This window comes from Anthonomus grandis, chromosome 5, assembly GCF_022605725.1.
Source record: "Anthonomus grandis grandis chromosome 5, icAntGran1.3, whole genome shotgun sequence".
NCBI classification, from domain to species: domain Eukaryota; kingdom Metazoa; phylum Arthropoda; class Insecta; order Coleoptera; family Curculionidae; genus Anthonomus; species Anthonomus grandis.
This window is the reverse complement of record NC_065550.1, coordinates 34,212,034-34,224,576: the sequence shown is the minus strand read 5'-3', so window position 1 is coordinate 34,224,576 and position 12,543 is coordinate 34,212,034. Positions and strand designations below refer to the sequence as shown.

The 12,543-nt window shown below is 30.8% G+C and overlaps 1 protein-coding gene across 1 annotated transcript; it reads left to right on the top strand.

Annotated features, from left to right (window-relative positions):
* Positions 1-942: 942 nt before the first annotated feature.
* LOC126736239 (mitogen-activated protein kinase 15) lies at positions 943-9,896 on the top strand. The gene is made up of 5 exons (XM_050440503.1): positions 943-1,290; positions 1,344-1,550; positions 8,640-8,783; positions 8,840-8,979; positions 9,038-9,896. Exons 1-5 carry the CDS (start codon positions 1,031-1,033, stop codon positions 9,781-9,783), a joined length of 1,497 nt encoding a protein of 498 aa, XP_050296460.1. The 5' UTR covers positions 943-1,030; the 3' UTR covers positions 9,784-9,896.
* Positions 9,897-12,543: the final 2,647 nt, after the last annotated feature.

Genomic DNA, 12,543 nt, shown 5'->3' with positions numbered 1-12,543 from the left:
TATTCGGGTTTTTTTGTGTTTAAGGTAAGAATTTTACGTTTTTTTTTGTTGTAATAATTGCTAAAGTCCTTAGTGCGGTAAGTTACATTTATTAATACAAAATTCATCATTTTGTGCACTCCTATCCTCACAAGCTACTTACTCTTTTTCTCTCTCTCTTAATACCTGGTACAATTTTTTAATGAGAGTAAAATAGGTTTTTAGTCAAATTACTCAGTGTTTAAACTATCAAATGTAGACTTTGACTGGTCTTTACGTTATTGTGGTATTTTAATTTATGTCCCAAAATCCTCGTTTTCCTCAAAATCCTGTACATGTACAGGACAAAAGATGTTATAAATAAAAGAAACTATTTCCTAAGTGATAATAAAGAAGTAAAGAAAAAAAGAAGCAGAAAAAGCAAAATTTATGAAAAGATACAAAAAGCGAAGTTTGACTATTAAAATGTTATATTGACTCCACTGTTCCACACTGTTCAATATTGCTATGTATGGCTTGTAAAGGTAGGCAACCATCATACTTAAAGCAGAGGTTTGGTAGCTTGTAAATCATGAACAAAATTTTAATTTTTTCTTTATATTTTATAAGCTATCAATTATTGGACAAAAAGATAACAATGAAGTACAGACGTTTTTGAAAAATTAAGAAAAAAATTATTACTTTAAAATTGGTATTAGCATTTATTTAGTAGTTAGTCAAATTATTAAAGGACTATGTGTATAAATTTTCAAATTTGAATTTTGACTAGTTTTTAAGTTATGGGCATTTTATGAAACTTTCATGACATCCCAAGAATCTCTTTTTTTCTGCACCTACATACAACATATTTTGATGATTGATTTTCAACTATACCTTCTACTGAATTCCTTAATACCTTACGTTACATTAAAAAGCAAAACGAATTTCTCTGATCCTACCCTAAAAACCGTCAAATATTTCCAGGTTAAACATCTGGACCTGTCCATTCCAAGTTTAATCATGACGACATTTACTCTCGAATAACATAATCCTTTTACAACAAGTATACAAAATGTCTCAAACCAAAAACAAAATGTCCGAAATCGACGACCACATCAGCAAACGATTCGACATCCAGAAAAGACTGGGCAAAGGTGCTTACGGGATCGTATGGAAAGCGATCGATAGGAAAACCAAAGAAACCGTAGCGATTAAGAAGATTTTCGACGCATTTAGGAACCAAACGGACGCCCAGAGGACCTTTAGGGAAATCATGTTCTTGCAATCCTTTAAATCGCATCCAAATATTGTTAAATTGCATAGTGTTCATAGGTAATAAGGTCTTCCCTCCTTATGTAAGGAATATTAAGGTTTTGTTTTACCAGGGCTGCCAATAACAGGGATATTTATTTGGGTTTCGAATATATGGAAACTGACCTGCATAACGTCATCAAACGTGGAAACATCTTAAAAGAAATACATAAAAAGTATATAATGTATCAGCTACTTAAGGCCGTAAAGTACATACACTCAGGAAATGTTATCCATAGGGACCTGAAGCCTAGTAATGTTCTTTTGGACAGTTTATGTAGGTGAGTATGGGATTTTGCACATTAGACTTTTTTATGTTAGTTTCATGACTTATGAGGTTTATGAAAATTAGGATAACTTTGGCGCTATTCTAGATAGAGAGGTCATTCAAAGATCGGTGTGTGCGCCCAACGATTTTCTATACTTTACCTAAGAATAAAATTTCTTGGAAAATGAATAGTTTTTGAGAAAAATCAAAATTTGTCTTTTTTGTCACTTACTAAGATAATTTTTTTGCTATTAGAGATAGACAGGTGGATCAAAAATGTGTTTGTGTATCCAATGATTCTCTATATTGTATATAAGAATGAAATTTTACGAGAAATCAATAGTTTTTGAGAAAAATGGATTCATGTGACTTTCAAAAACTAGGATAACTTTTTTACTATTGATATGATTTTCATTCAAGTGGCTGGAAAAGAAATCGTGTTACTTTCAGGCAACAAGGTTATAACTTGGATTCACCCTAATTGCTGGGAATTAAAAAAAAACTAATAAATTCCCAGAGAAAGAGTTATTAGACTGTCTTAACTGACTGGAATTAATAATAAAATTAAATAATGAACCCAGAATTTCAGGTAGTTGAGTCGAGGAATTACTTACTGCAAATGACTGGAATTTCAAAAAAAATCTTCGAGACAGAGATGCTCAACTGTCAGGAATTACAAAAAAAATGAATGACCAATTACAGTCAGTTGAAATTACATGTTATACTTAATTCAAATGCCTGGAATTACCAAAAATATTTTGCATTCCAGGAGAGTAAGCAATTTGAAAACTGCCTGGAATTACAAATAAAATACAATTTTGTTGTACTTCCAGGCAGTTAAAAAATGCACCGGGAAGAAGAAAATTAAGGTACTTCTTCCAGGCAGTTGAGTAGAAAATTTTTAAAAAAGTCACTTAGAAGCGAGGCGTAAATTAATGAATTGTTCAATTACAGTGAGTTGAGTCTACATGTTATATTTACCTTAAATGCCTGGAATTACCAAAAATATTTTGCATTTTTGGGAACTATAGAGTCGTCTTTTTTTATTTAACTCTAGGCAATTGAGACAGAGCTAATCAATTGCTTGGAATTACAAACAAAATAAGATCACAGATAAAAAATTCCAGGCAGTTGATACCACATCCAAAAATTATTTCAACTGCCTGGGCTTCTAAAAAAATCCAGAAATTCCAGCACTTTGACAACTGTCTAGAATTACAAATAAAATACAATCCTGCATTAAGAATTCCAGGCAGTTACATACAAGTCCGCAAATTACCATAAATGCGCGGAATTCTCAAATATATCCTGTAATTATAGGACTATAAGGTCGTTTATCTCTTTTTTTTTAATTCATTTGAGAAGGCATTTTTTTTTCTTTTGGAATTCTTATTTTTTAGAGTCATTTGAGAAGGATTAGTACTACTGGCGCAATGGCCTGGAATTACACATAAAATAAATGGATGCATCAAGAATTTCAGGCAGCTGAATCCGTATACCGGAATTACCTTAACTATCTCAAATCTGGAAAAAATCATGGAATTATATTTTTATGACTTTTCAAACTGCAACTGCCTGAGCAAAAATTACACGATTTTTTTACTAGCTGCCTGGAAAAATTGCCTCAATTTTGTTGTACTTCCAGGCAGCTAAAAAACGTACCTGGAAGAAGAAAGTTAAGGTAGTTCTTCCAGGCAGTTGAGCAGAAAATAAAAACAATCACTTAGAAGCGAGGCCTAAGTTAATGAATTGTTCAGTTTCACTAAACTGCCTGAAAAAAATGTCTTCGTTTCGTTGCCTTTTTCCAAGCAGTCTGATGAATTTATTTTCCATTAAGTTTTCTGCCTCGAAAAATTGTGTTACTTTGGTTTCACTTCTAGGCAGTTGAAGAAGTTTCAAAGTAAAACTCGTTTCAATTTAACTAAAAAAAAAATTTGATATTTCTACCAGTCATTTATTTTGCATTTATTGTAATTTTTTCAACTGTAAGGGACTGCAAGAAGGCAAAAATTTGGATATTTCTTCCAGGCAGTTGATTTCAAGTTATTTATAATTCCAGGCAGCTGGGCCACTCAAACGACTGTATCTGAATTGAACGGAATTCTATGATTTTTTCAAGATTTGAGATAGTTAAGGTAATTTCGGGACACGGATTCAACTGCCTGGAATTCTTAATTTAGGATTGTATTTTACTTGTATTTCCAGGTAGTTAAGATAATTTTTAGATGTCGTTTCAACTGCCTGAATTTTTTGATCAATGATTTGATTCTATTTGTAATTCCAGGCAATTGAAAAGCTCCTTCTCAATTACCTATAGAATAAAAAAAACACAATTTACGACTTTATAGTTTCCAAAAATCCAGAATATTTTTGGTAATCCCAGGTAATTGAAATTTGAATTTGGAATTTGGTAATTCATATTTTTTTGAAATTTCTGACAGGTGAGCCTCTCTGTCTCGATTGCCCACAACTTGAAGAATTTTTTTCAAATTTGCAGTAATTTTACTAATTAGTGACCTAAACTGTCTGGAATGCATAAAATCACGTTTTTCTTCCAGGCAATTAATTCCAGTTGGTTCTTAACTGCCTGGAATAAATAAAATAACGATTTTCTTCCAGGAAAATGAAAAAAAATTGAAATTGCTATTAAACAGTTGAACCTATTACAACTGTGGACCTGAATTGTCTGGAGTACACAAAATCAGGATTTTTTTCCAGGCAGTTGAATCCAGTCAATGCTCAACTGCCTGGAATAAATAAAATAATAATTTTCTTTCAGGCAGTTGAAGAAAAATTCCAAAAATTGAATTGTCTATTAAGCGGTTTAATTTTCTATAAGTTTTTTAGAAACTCAAAAATCTATTTAGTTAGATTTTAGTATTGAACTCCTTGAAAAAAAATAACTGAAAATGAGTATCATGTCGACAGGTCTAAATTGATTTTTTAGTTAATTCTTGAGTTTTTGACTCTGGCTCACTAGTTAAAAAATCACAATTTTTTTCAAGAAATTTGCTGGAAATCAGTACCAGGTGAATAGATTATTCTTAATTATTAAGAAGGTTTTGTGGAATCCATGAAATTGCCTTTTTCTTCCAGGCAATTGAATCCAGTTAATTCTCAACTGCCTGGAATAAATAAAATAATGATTTTCTTCCAGGCAGTTGAAGAAAAATTCCAAAAATTGAATTTTCTATTAAACAGTCAAACTGATTAGAAATCTATTGAGTTTTTCATAATTTGTCGCCTATTTTCCTAAAATTATGGACCTAAAGCGCCTGAAAGCCATAAAACCACGTTTTTCTTCCAGGCAATTGAATCCAGTTAATTCTCAACTGCCTGGAATAAATAAAATAATGATTTTCTTCCGGGCAGTTGAAGAAAAATTCCTAAAATTGAATTTTCTATTAAACAGTCTAACTGATTAAAAATTTATTAAGTTTTTCATCATTTCTTACTTATTTTCCTAAAATTATGGACCTAAAGTGCCTGAAAGCCATAAAACCACGTTTTTCTTCCAGGCAATTGAATTCAATTAATTCTCAACTGCCTAGAATAAATAAAATAATGATTTCCTTCCAGGCAGTTGAAGAAAAATTCCAAAAATTGAATTTTCTATTAAACAGTCAAACTGATTAGAAATCGATTGAGTTTTTCATCATTTCTTGCTTATTTTCCTAAAATTATGGACCTAAAGTGCCTGAAAGCCATAAAACCACGTTTTTCTTCCAGGCAATTGTATCCAGTTAATTCTCAACTGCCTGGAGTAAATAAAATAATGATTTATTTCCAGACAGTTAAACAAAAATTCCAAAAGTTGAATTTTCTATTAAACAGTCTAACTGATTAAAAATCTATTGAGTTTTTCATAATTTCTCGCTTATTTTCCTAATATTATAGACCTAAAGCGCCTGAAAGCCATAAAACAACGTTTTTCTTCCAGGCAATTGAAGCCAGTTAATTTTCAACTGCCTGGAATAAATAAAATAATGATTTATTTCCAGGCAGTTAAACAAAAATTCCAAAAATTGAATTTTCTATTAAACAGTCTAACTGATTAAAAATCTATTGAGTTTTTCATAATTTCTCGCTTATTTTCCTAATATTATGGACCTAAAGCGCCTAAAAGCCATAAAACAACGTTTTTCTTCCAGGCAATTGAATTCAATTAATTCTCAACTGCCTGGAATAAATAAAATAATGATTTTCTTCCAGGCAGTTGAAGAAAAATTCCAAAAATTGAATTTTCTATTAAACAGTCAAACTGATTAAAAATCTATTGAGTTTTTCATCATTTCTTGCTTATTTTCCTAAAATTATGGACCTAAAGTGCCTGAAAGCCATAAAACCACGTTTGTCTTCCAGGAAATTCAACCCAGTTAATTCTCAACTTCCTGGAATAAATAAAATAATGATTTTCTTCCAGGCAGTTGAAGAAAAATTCCAAAAATTGAATTTTCTATTAAACAGTCTAACTGATTAGAAATCGATTGAGTTTTTCATCATTTCTCGCTTATTTTCCTAAAATTAGGGACCTAAAGTGCCTGAAAGCCATAAAACCACGTTTTTCTTCCAGGCAATTGAATCCAGTTAATTCTCAACTGCCTCGAATAAATAAAATAATGATTTTCTTCCAGGCAGTTGAAGAAAACTTCCAAAAATTGATTTTTCTATTAAACAGTCTAACTGATTAGAAATCTATTGAGTTTATCATCATTTCTTGCTTATTTTCCTAAAATTCTGGACCTAAAGCGCCTGAAAGCCATAAAACCACGTTTTTCTTCCAGGCAATTGAAGCCAATTAATTCTCAACTGCCTGGAATGAATAAAATAATGATTTTCTTCTAGGCAGTTGAAGAAAAATTCCAAAAATTGAATTTTCTATTAAACAGTCTAACTGATTAAAAATCGATTGAGTTTTTTATCATATGTCGCTTATTTTCCTAAAACTATTGACCTAAAGTGCCTGAAAGCCATAAAACATCGTTTTTCTTCCAGGCAATTGAATCCAGTTAATTCTCAACTGCCTGGAATAAATAAAATAATGATTTTCTTCCAGGCAGTTGAAGAAAAATTCCAAAAATTGAATTTTCTATTAAACAGTCAAACTGATTAGAAATCTATTGAGTTTTTCATCATTTGTCGCCTATTTTCCTAAAATTATGGACCTAAAGCGCCTGAAAGCCATAAAACCACGTTTTTCTTCCAGGCAATTGAATCTAGTTAATTCTCAACTGCCTGGAATAAATAAAATAATGATTTTCGTCCAGGCAGTTTAACAAAAATTCCAAAAACTGAATTTTTTATTAAATAGTCTAATTGATTAAAAATCTATTGAGTTTTTCATCATTTCTTGCTTATTTTCCTAAAATTATGAACCTAAACTGCCTGAAAACCATAAAACCACGTTTTTCTTCCAGGCAATTGAATCCAGTTAATTCTCAACTGCCTGGAATAAATAAAATAATGATTTTCTTCCAGGCAGTTAAACAAAAATTCCAAAAATTGAATTTTCTATTAAATAGTCAAACTCATTAGAAATGGATAGAATTTTTCATCATTTGTCGCTTATTTTCCTAAAATTATGGACCTAAAGCGCCTGAAAGCCATAAAACCACGTTTTTCTTCCAGGCTGTTGAAGAAAAATTTCAAAAATTGAATTTTTTATTAAACAGTCAAACTAATTAGAAATCTATTGAGTTTTTCATCATTTCTCGCTTATTTTCTTAAAATTATGGACCTAAAGCGCCTGAAAGCCATAAAACCACGCTTGTCTTCCAGGCAATTGCATCCAGTTAATTCTCAACTGCCTGGAATAAATAAAATAATTATTTTCTTCCAGGCAGTTGAAGAAAACTTCCAAAAATTGATTTTTCTATTAAACAGTCTAACTGATTAGAAATCTATTGAGTTTATCATCATTTCTTGCTTATTTTCCTAAAATTATGGACCTAAAGCGCCTGAAAGCCATAAAACCTCATTTTCCTTCCAGGCAATTGAATCCAGTTAATTCTCAACTACCTGGAATAAATAAAATCAGTTCTTTTTAAGAAAATAAAAATTTTTCTTTTTTGTCACTAAGATTTTTCTATATCTCATATGTTCATAACTCAAGAATCAGTTATTGAAAGTGTTTGAAATTTTATATGGAAATTCCTCAATTAAATTCATTAGATACATATTTTGGCGTTTTCCGAAAAATGTAGAAAATTTTGGAAAAAAAATTCTTTTGGTAAATACGTTTTTTTTCACACATCCATCAGTATCCATAGATATCAACCAATCCAACAATGGAATACCAACACTATCCATAGATCAGAAAACAAAATACATATATTAGACACCTATTTTGTCCAAAACAGTATTTTGGATTTTTTTTAATTCAGACATTGTCTATAACTCTAAAATTAAACATTGCAGGTATTTAAAATTTCGCATGGAGATTCGTATTTCGTAATTCAACATCTTCCAAAAAAATGTAGAAAATTTAGAAGAAAAAAAAAGAAATTAGAAAAAATCAGACATTGTCTATGTCTTAAAAATCCAACACTATCTATATGTATCTATAGACCTACGCATTTGAAATTTTGTATGGACATTCCCCAATCAAATTCAATGAACACCTATGAATTAAAAAAAAATTTCAGATACTCTATAACTCAAAAATCAAAAATTGTAGGCATTTGAAATTTTCTATGGAGATTCTTTGATTAAATTTATTAGACACCTGATTCAGCGTTTTCCAAAAAAATAGAAAATTTTGAGAAAATGTTTTTTTTCACTTTATAGTCTTAAAAAAAACCTCCAAAAATTCAATTTTTTTCTATTAATATCTCCTCACATAATGGTACAAGGTTTCGTCTTTTGCTGACCATCATCAACTTCTGTTGGGCGCCACAGTGTCACATACTAGTTTAATCCCTGTTACAACTATGAAGGTAAAAATTTCCTATCCATTCCTTTCTTTTGCATGGAATTTACCCGAAAAAAATTAATTATAAGAGAAGAATAAATTCATGAAAATTTTCACTTTCATACCTCAATAATTATTCTACAGTATCTGTATTGATTTTTTCCCAAATTAGTAATTAATTATTTTTTTAAGATGTAAATTAGCAGACTTTGGCTTAGCCAGATCGCTTACCCAGGGATCAACGGAAGGCTTATTGAGCGAAAGCGATCCCACTTTGACTGATTACGTCGCTACGAGATGGTACCGAGCTCCTGAAATTTTAATTGCCAATAGAAGGTCTTTAAATATAATCTACTGTATTATATTTTTCCTAATTTCCAATCAAAATTTAGATACACCAAAGGGATCGATATGTGGAGCCTGGGTTGCATCTTAGCGGAAATGCTTATAGGAAAACCAATATTTCCCGGCACCTCGACGGTGAATCAAGTCGAGAAAATTATGGCTACAATCCCAACCCCATCCTCAGAAGGTAAGAGGAGTTTCAGTTATGATTCAACCCTCTTGTAAATCAATTTTTTCATCATCAGACATCAACCAGGTGTGCATCTCAGGAGTGGGATCATCAATGATAAAAAACGCCTCGTCAGTTTCAAAATACCCGCTGCAAAACATGCTTGGGTCATCAGTACCTGCTGACGCAGTCAATTTAGTCACGCAACTCCTCCTCTTCAACCCTTACAAAAGACTTAAAGCGGACGAGGCTCTTAACCACGAATACGTGGCAAAATTCCACGATCTAGAGCAAGAAATCATTATGCCTTCAAACGTCATTATCCCTTTGAATGACGACGTGAGACTATCAGTGGACGACTATAGGAACAAACTGTACGAACTGATGTCATCCAGTAATAGTAACCAAAAGAGTCATCCTTCGGCAGCCAAACCCAGACTGATTATGCCAGATGTTTATCCAAAAGTGACCAAAAACGCCGAGAGATACATAAGGTCCCACGTGGTGTCCAAAGAGAGACCCCAAGTGATGTCGCAATCCGAATCCAAGATTAGCCAAAAACCGTCGTCGAGTTGGATCCATAAAGCGAACGTGAAGTCGGATTCGAAAGTTCCATTGATGAAACCCGCCGTTTTGGAACGGACGAACATTTTAAAGGCGTCAGGTGATTGTAAGTTGATGAAGTCGCACTCGGAGGTGCCGAAAAGAAGAATCACCCCACCCAAGCCGAATTTGTATCAATCGTTTAATAGTTTTAATAAATCTCACGGGATTATTACGCAGAGCGCCCTGATGGAACTGAGAGCCACAGGTTTTCGATGAAAACCTACACCTCCCTGTTTTATAACGACCGTCTTTTTTATATATGAGTTTTTATACATTTACACTTTACGTATGTCATTTAAATGAAATAAAAACTTTTTTGAGAATAATTATTGGGGATGTTTTATTGCTATGTTTGATGTAGTGGTTTGTGACTTTTTTACCGCTTTCGTGTTTTAAGGGATTTTCTAAAAGTGGCATAACTTCTTTGCTATTGAAGATAAAAAGGTGAATCAAAGGCTGGTTTGTGCAACCAATGATTTTCTATCCTTTATGTAAGAATGAAATTTTACGATAAATTAAGGGTTTTTGAGATAATTGAAAATTTCACTTTTTTGCCACTTTTTTCACTAAACTGGTTTCCAAAAACTGGAATAACTTTTTTGCTATTATATATAAAAACATAAAGCAAACACTGAAATATGTGAAAAAACATATTCTATCCTTTATATAAGAATGATCATTTCTGAGAAATCAACGGTTTTTAAGAAATATTGATATTTGATTTTTTTTCCATTTACTGGAATAACTTTTTTATTGTTGTAAATAGAAACATGAATCAAAAACTGGCTTATGGATATAACTTTTCAATGTTTTTTATACAATTACATTTTTCATTTAAATAAATATTTTTTTTTTAGAAATGTTTCTTTTAATTCTATGTTCGATTTCCATTGGTTTGTTAAAAGTTACTTTTTTACCACTTCCATGTTTTAAGGCATTTCCTAAAAGTGGCATAACTTCTTTGCTATTGGAGATAAAAAGGTGAATCAAAGGCTGGTTTGTGCACCCAGTGATTTGCTATCCTTTATGTAAGAATGAAATTTTATGAGAAATTAACGGTTTTTGAGATAATTGAAAATGTCACTTTTTTGCCAGGTTCAGGTCTCAACTGGCTTCCAAAACTTGGGATAACTTTTTTGCTATTATAACTAGAAAGATGAATCAAACACTGAAATATGCGAAAAAACATTTTCTATTCTTTATAAAAGAATGATCGTTTCTGAGAAATCAACGGTTTTTAAAAAATTATTATATATGATTTTTTTGCCATTTATTCAGTAAACTTTTTTACTATTGTAGATAGAAACGTTAATCAGAAACGTTAATCAAAAACTTGCTAATGTATCTAAATTTTCAGTGCATTTTATACCATGACATTTTTCGTTTAAATAAATGAATTTTCTTTTGGAAATGTTTTTTTGTTTTAATTCTATGTTTGATTTCTATTGGTTTGTTAAAAGTGACTTTTTACCACTTTCATGTTTTAAGGCATTTCCTAAAAGTGGCATAACTTCTTTGCTATTGGAGATAAAAAGGTGAATCAAAGACTGGTTTGTGCAACCAATGATTTGCTATCCTTTATGTAAGAATGAAATTTTATGAGAACTTAATGGTTTTTGAGATAATTGAAAATTTCAGTTTTTTGCCAGTTTCATGTCTCAACTGGCTTCCAAAACTTGGGATAACTTTTTTGGTATTATAGATAGAAACATGAATTAAACGCTGAAATATGTAGAAATTTTTTTATTATTCTTTATATAAGAATGGTCATTTCTGAGAAATCAACGGTTTTTCAGAAAAATTAAAATTTAACTTTTTTGCCCTTTATTCAGATAACTTTTTTACTGTTGTGGCTAGAAACCTGAATCAAAAACTGGCTTATGGATATAACTTTTCAATGTTTTTTATACAAATACACTTTTCATTTAAATAAAATATTTTTTATTTAGAAATGTTTTTTTAATTCTTTGCTCGATTTCCATTGCTTTGTTAAAAGTGACTTTTTTACCACTTTCATGTTTTAAGGCATTTCCTAAAAGTGGCATAACTTCTTTGCTATTGTAGATAAAAAGGTGAATCAAAGGCTGGTTTGTGCACCCAATGATTTGCTATCCTTTATGTAAGAATGAAATTTTATGAGAAATTAACGGTTTTTGAGATAATTGAAAATTTCACATTTTTGCCAGTTTCATGTCTCAACTGGCTTCCAAAACTTGGGATAACTTTTTTGCTAATATAGATAGAAACATGAATTAAACGCTGAAATATGTGGAAACATATTTTTTATTATTTATATAAGAATGGTAATTTCAGAGAAATCAACTGTTTTTCGGAAAAATTAAAATTTAACTTTTTTGCCATTTATTCAGATAACTTTTTTACTATTGTAGATAGAAACCTAAATCAAAAACTAGCTTATGTATCTAACTTTTCAATGTTTTTAATACAATTACATTTTTCATTTAAATAAATATATTTTTTTTTAAATGTTTCTTTTAATTCTATGTTCGATTTCCATTGGTTTGTTAAAAGTTACTTTTTTACCACTTTCATGTTTTAAGGCATTTCCTAAAAGTGGCATAACTTCTTTGCTATTGGAGATAAAAAGGTGAATCAAAGACTGGTTTGTGCACCCGATGATTCGCTATCCTTTATGTAAGAATGAAATTTTATGAGAAATTAAGCGTTTTTGAGATAATTGAAAATTTCACTTTTTTGCCAGGTTGACGTCTCAACTGGTTTCCAAAAACTGGGATAACTTTCTTGCTATTATAACTAGAAAGATGAATCAAACACTGAAATATGCGAAAAAACATTTTCTATTCTTTATATAAGAATGATCGTTTCTGAGAAATCAGCGGTTTTTAAGAAATATTGATATTTGATTTTTTTTGCCATTTACTGGAATAACTTTTTTATTGTTGTAGATAGAAAGGTGAATCAAAAACTAGCTTATGTATCTAACTTTTCAGTGAT

Coding starts and splice junctions, on each gene's coding strand:
- LOC126736239 (XM_050440503.1), top strand. CDS start 1,031: ATGTCTCAAACCAAAAACAAAATGTCCGAAATCGACGACCACATCAGC. Junction 1,551..8,639: donor CTTTTGGACAGTTTATGTAG/GTGAGTATGGGA, acceptor TATTTTTTTAAG/ATGTAAATTAGCAGACTTTG. Junction 8,784..8,839: donor ATTTTAATTGCCAATAGAAG/GTCTTTAAATAT, acceptor ATCAAAATTTAG/ATACACCAAAGGGATCGATA.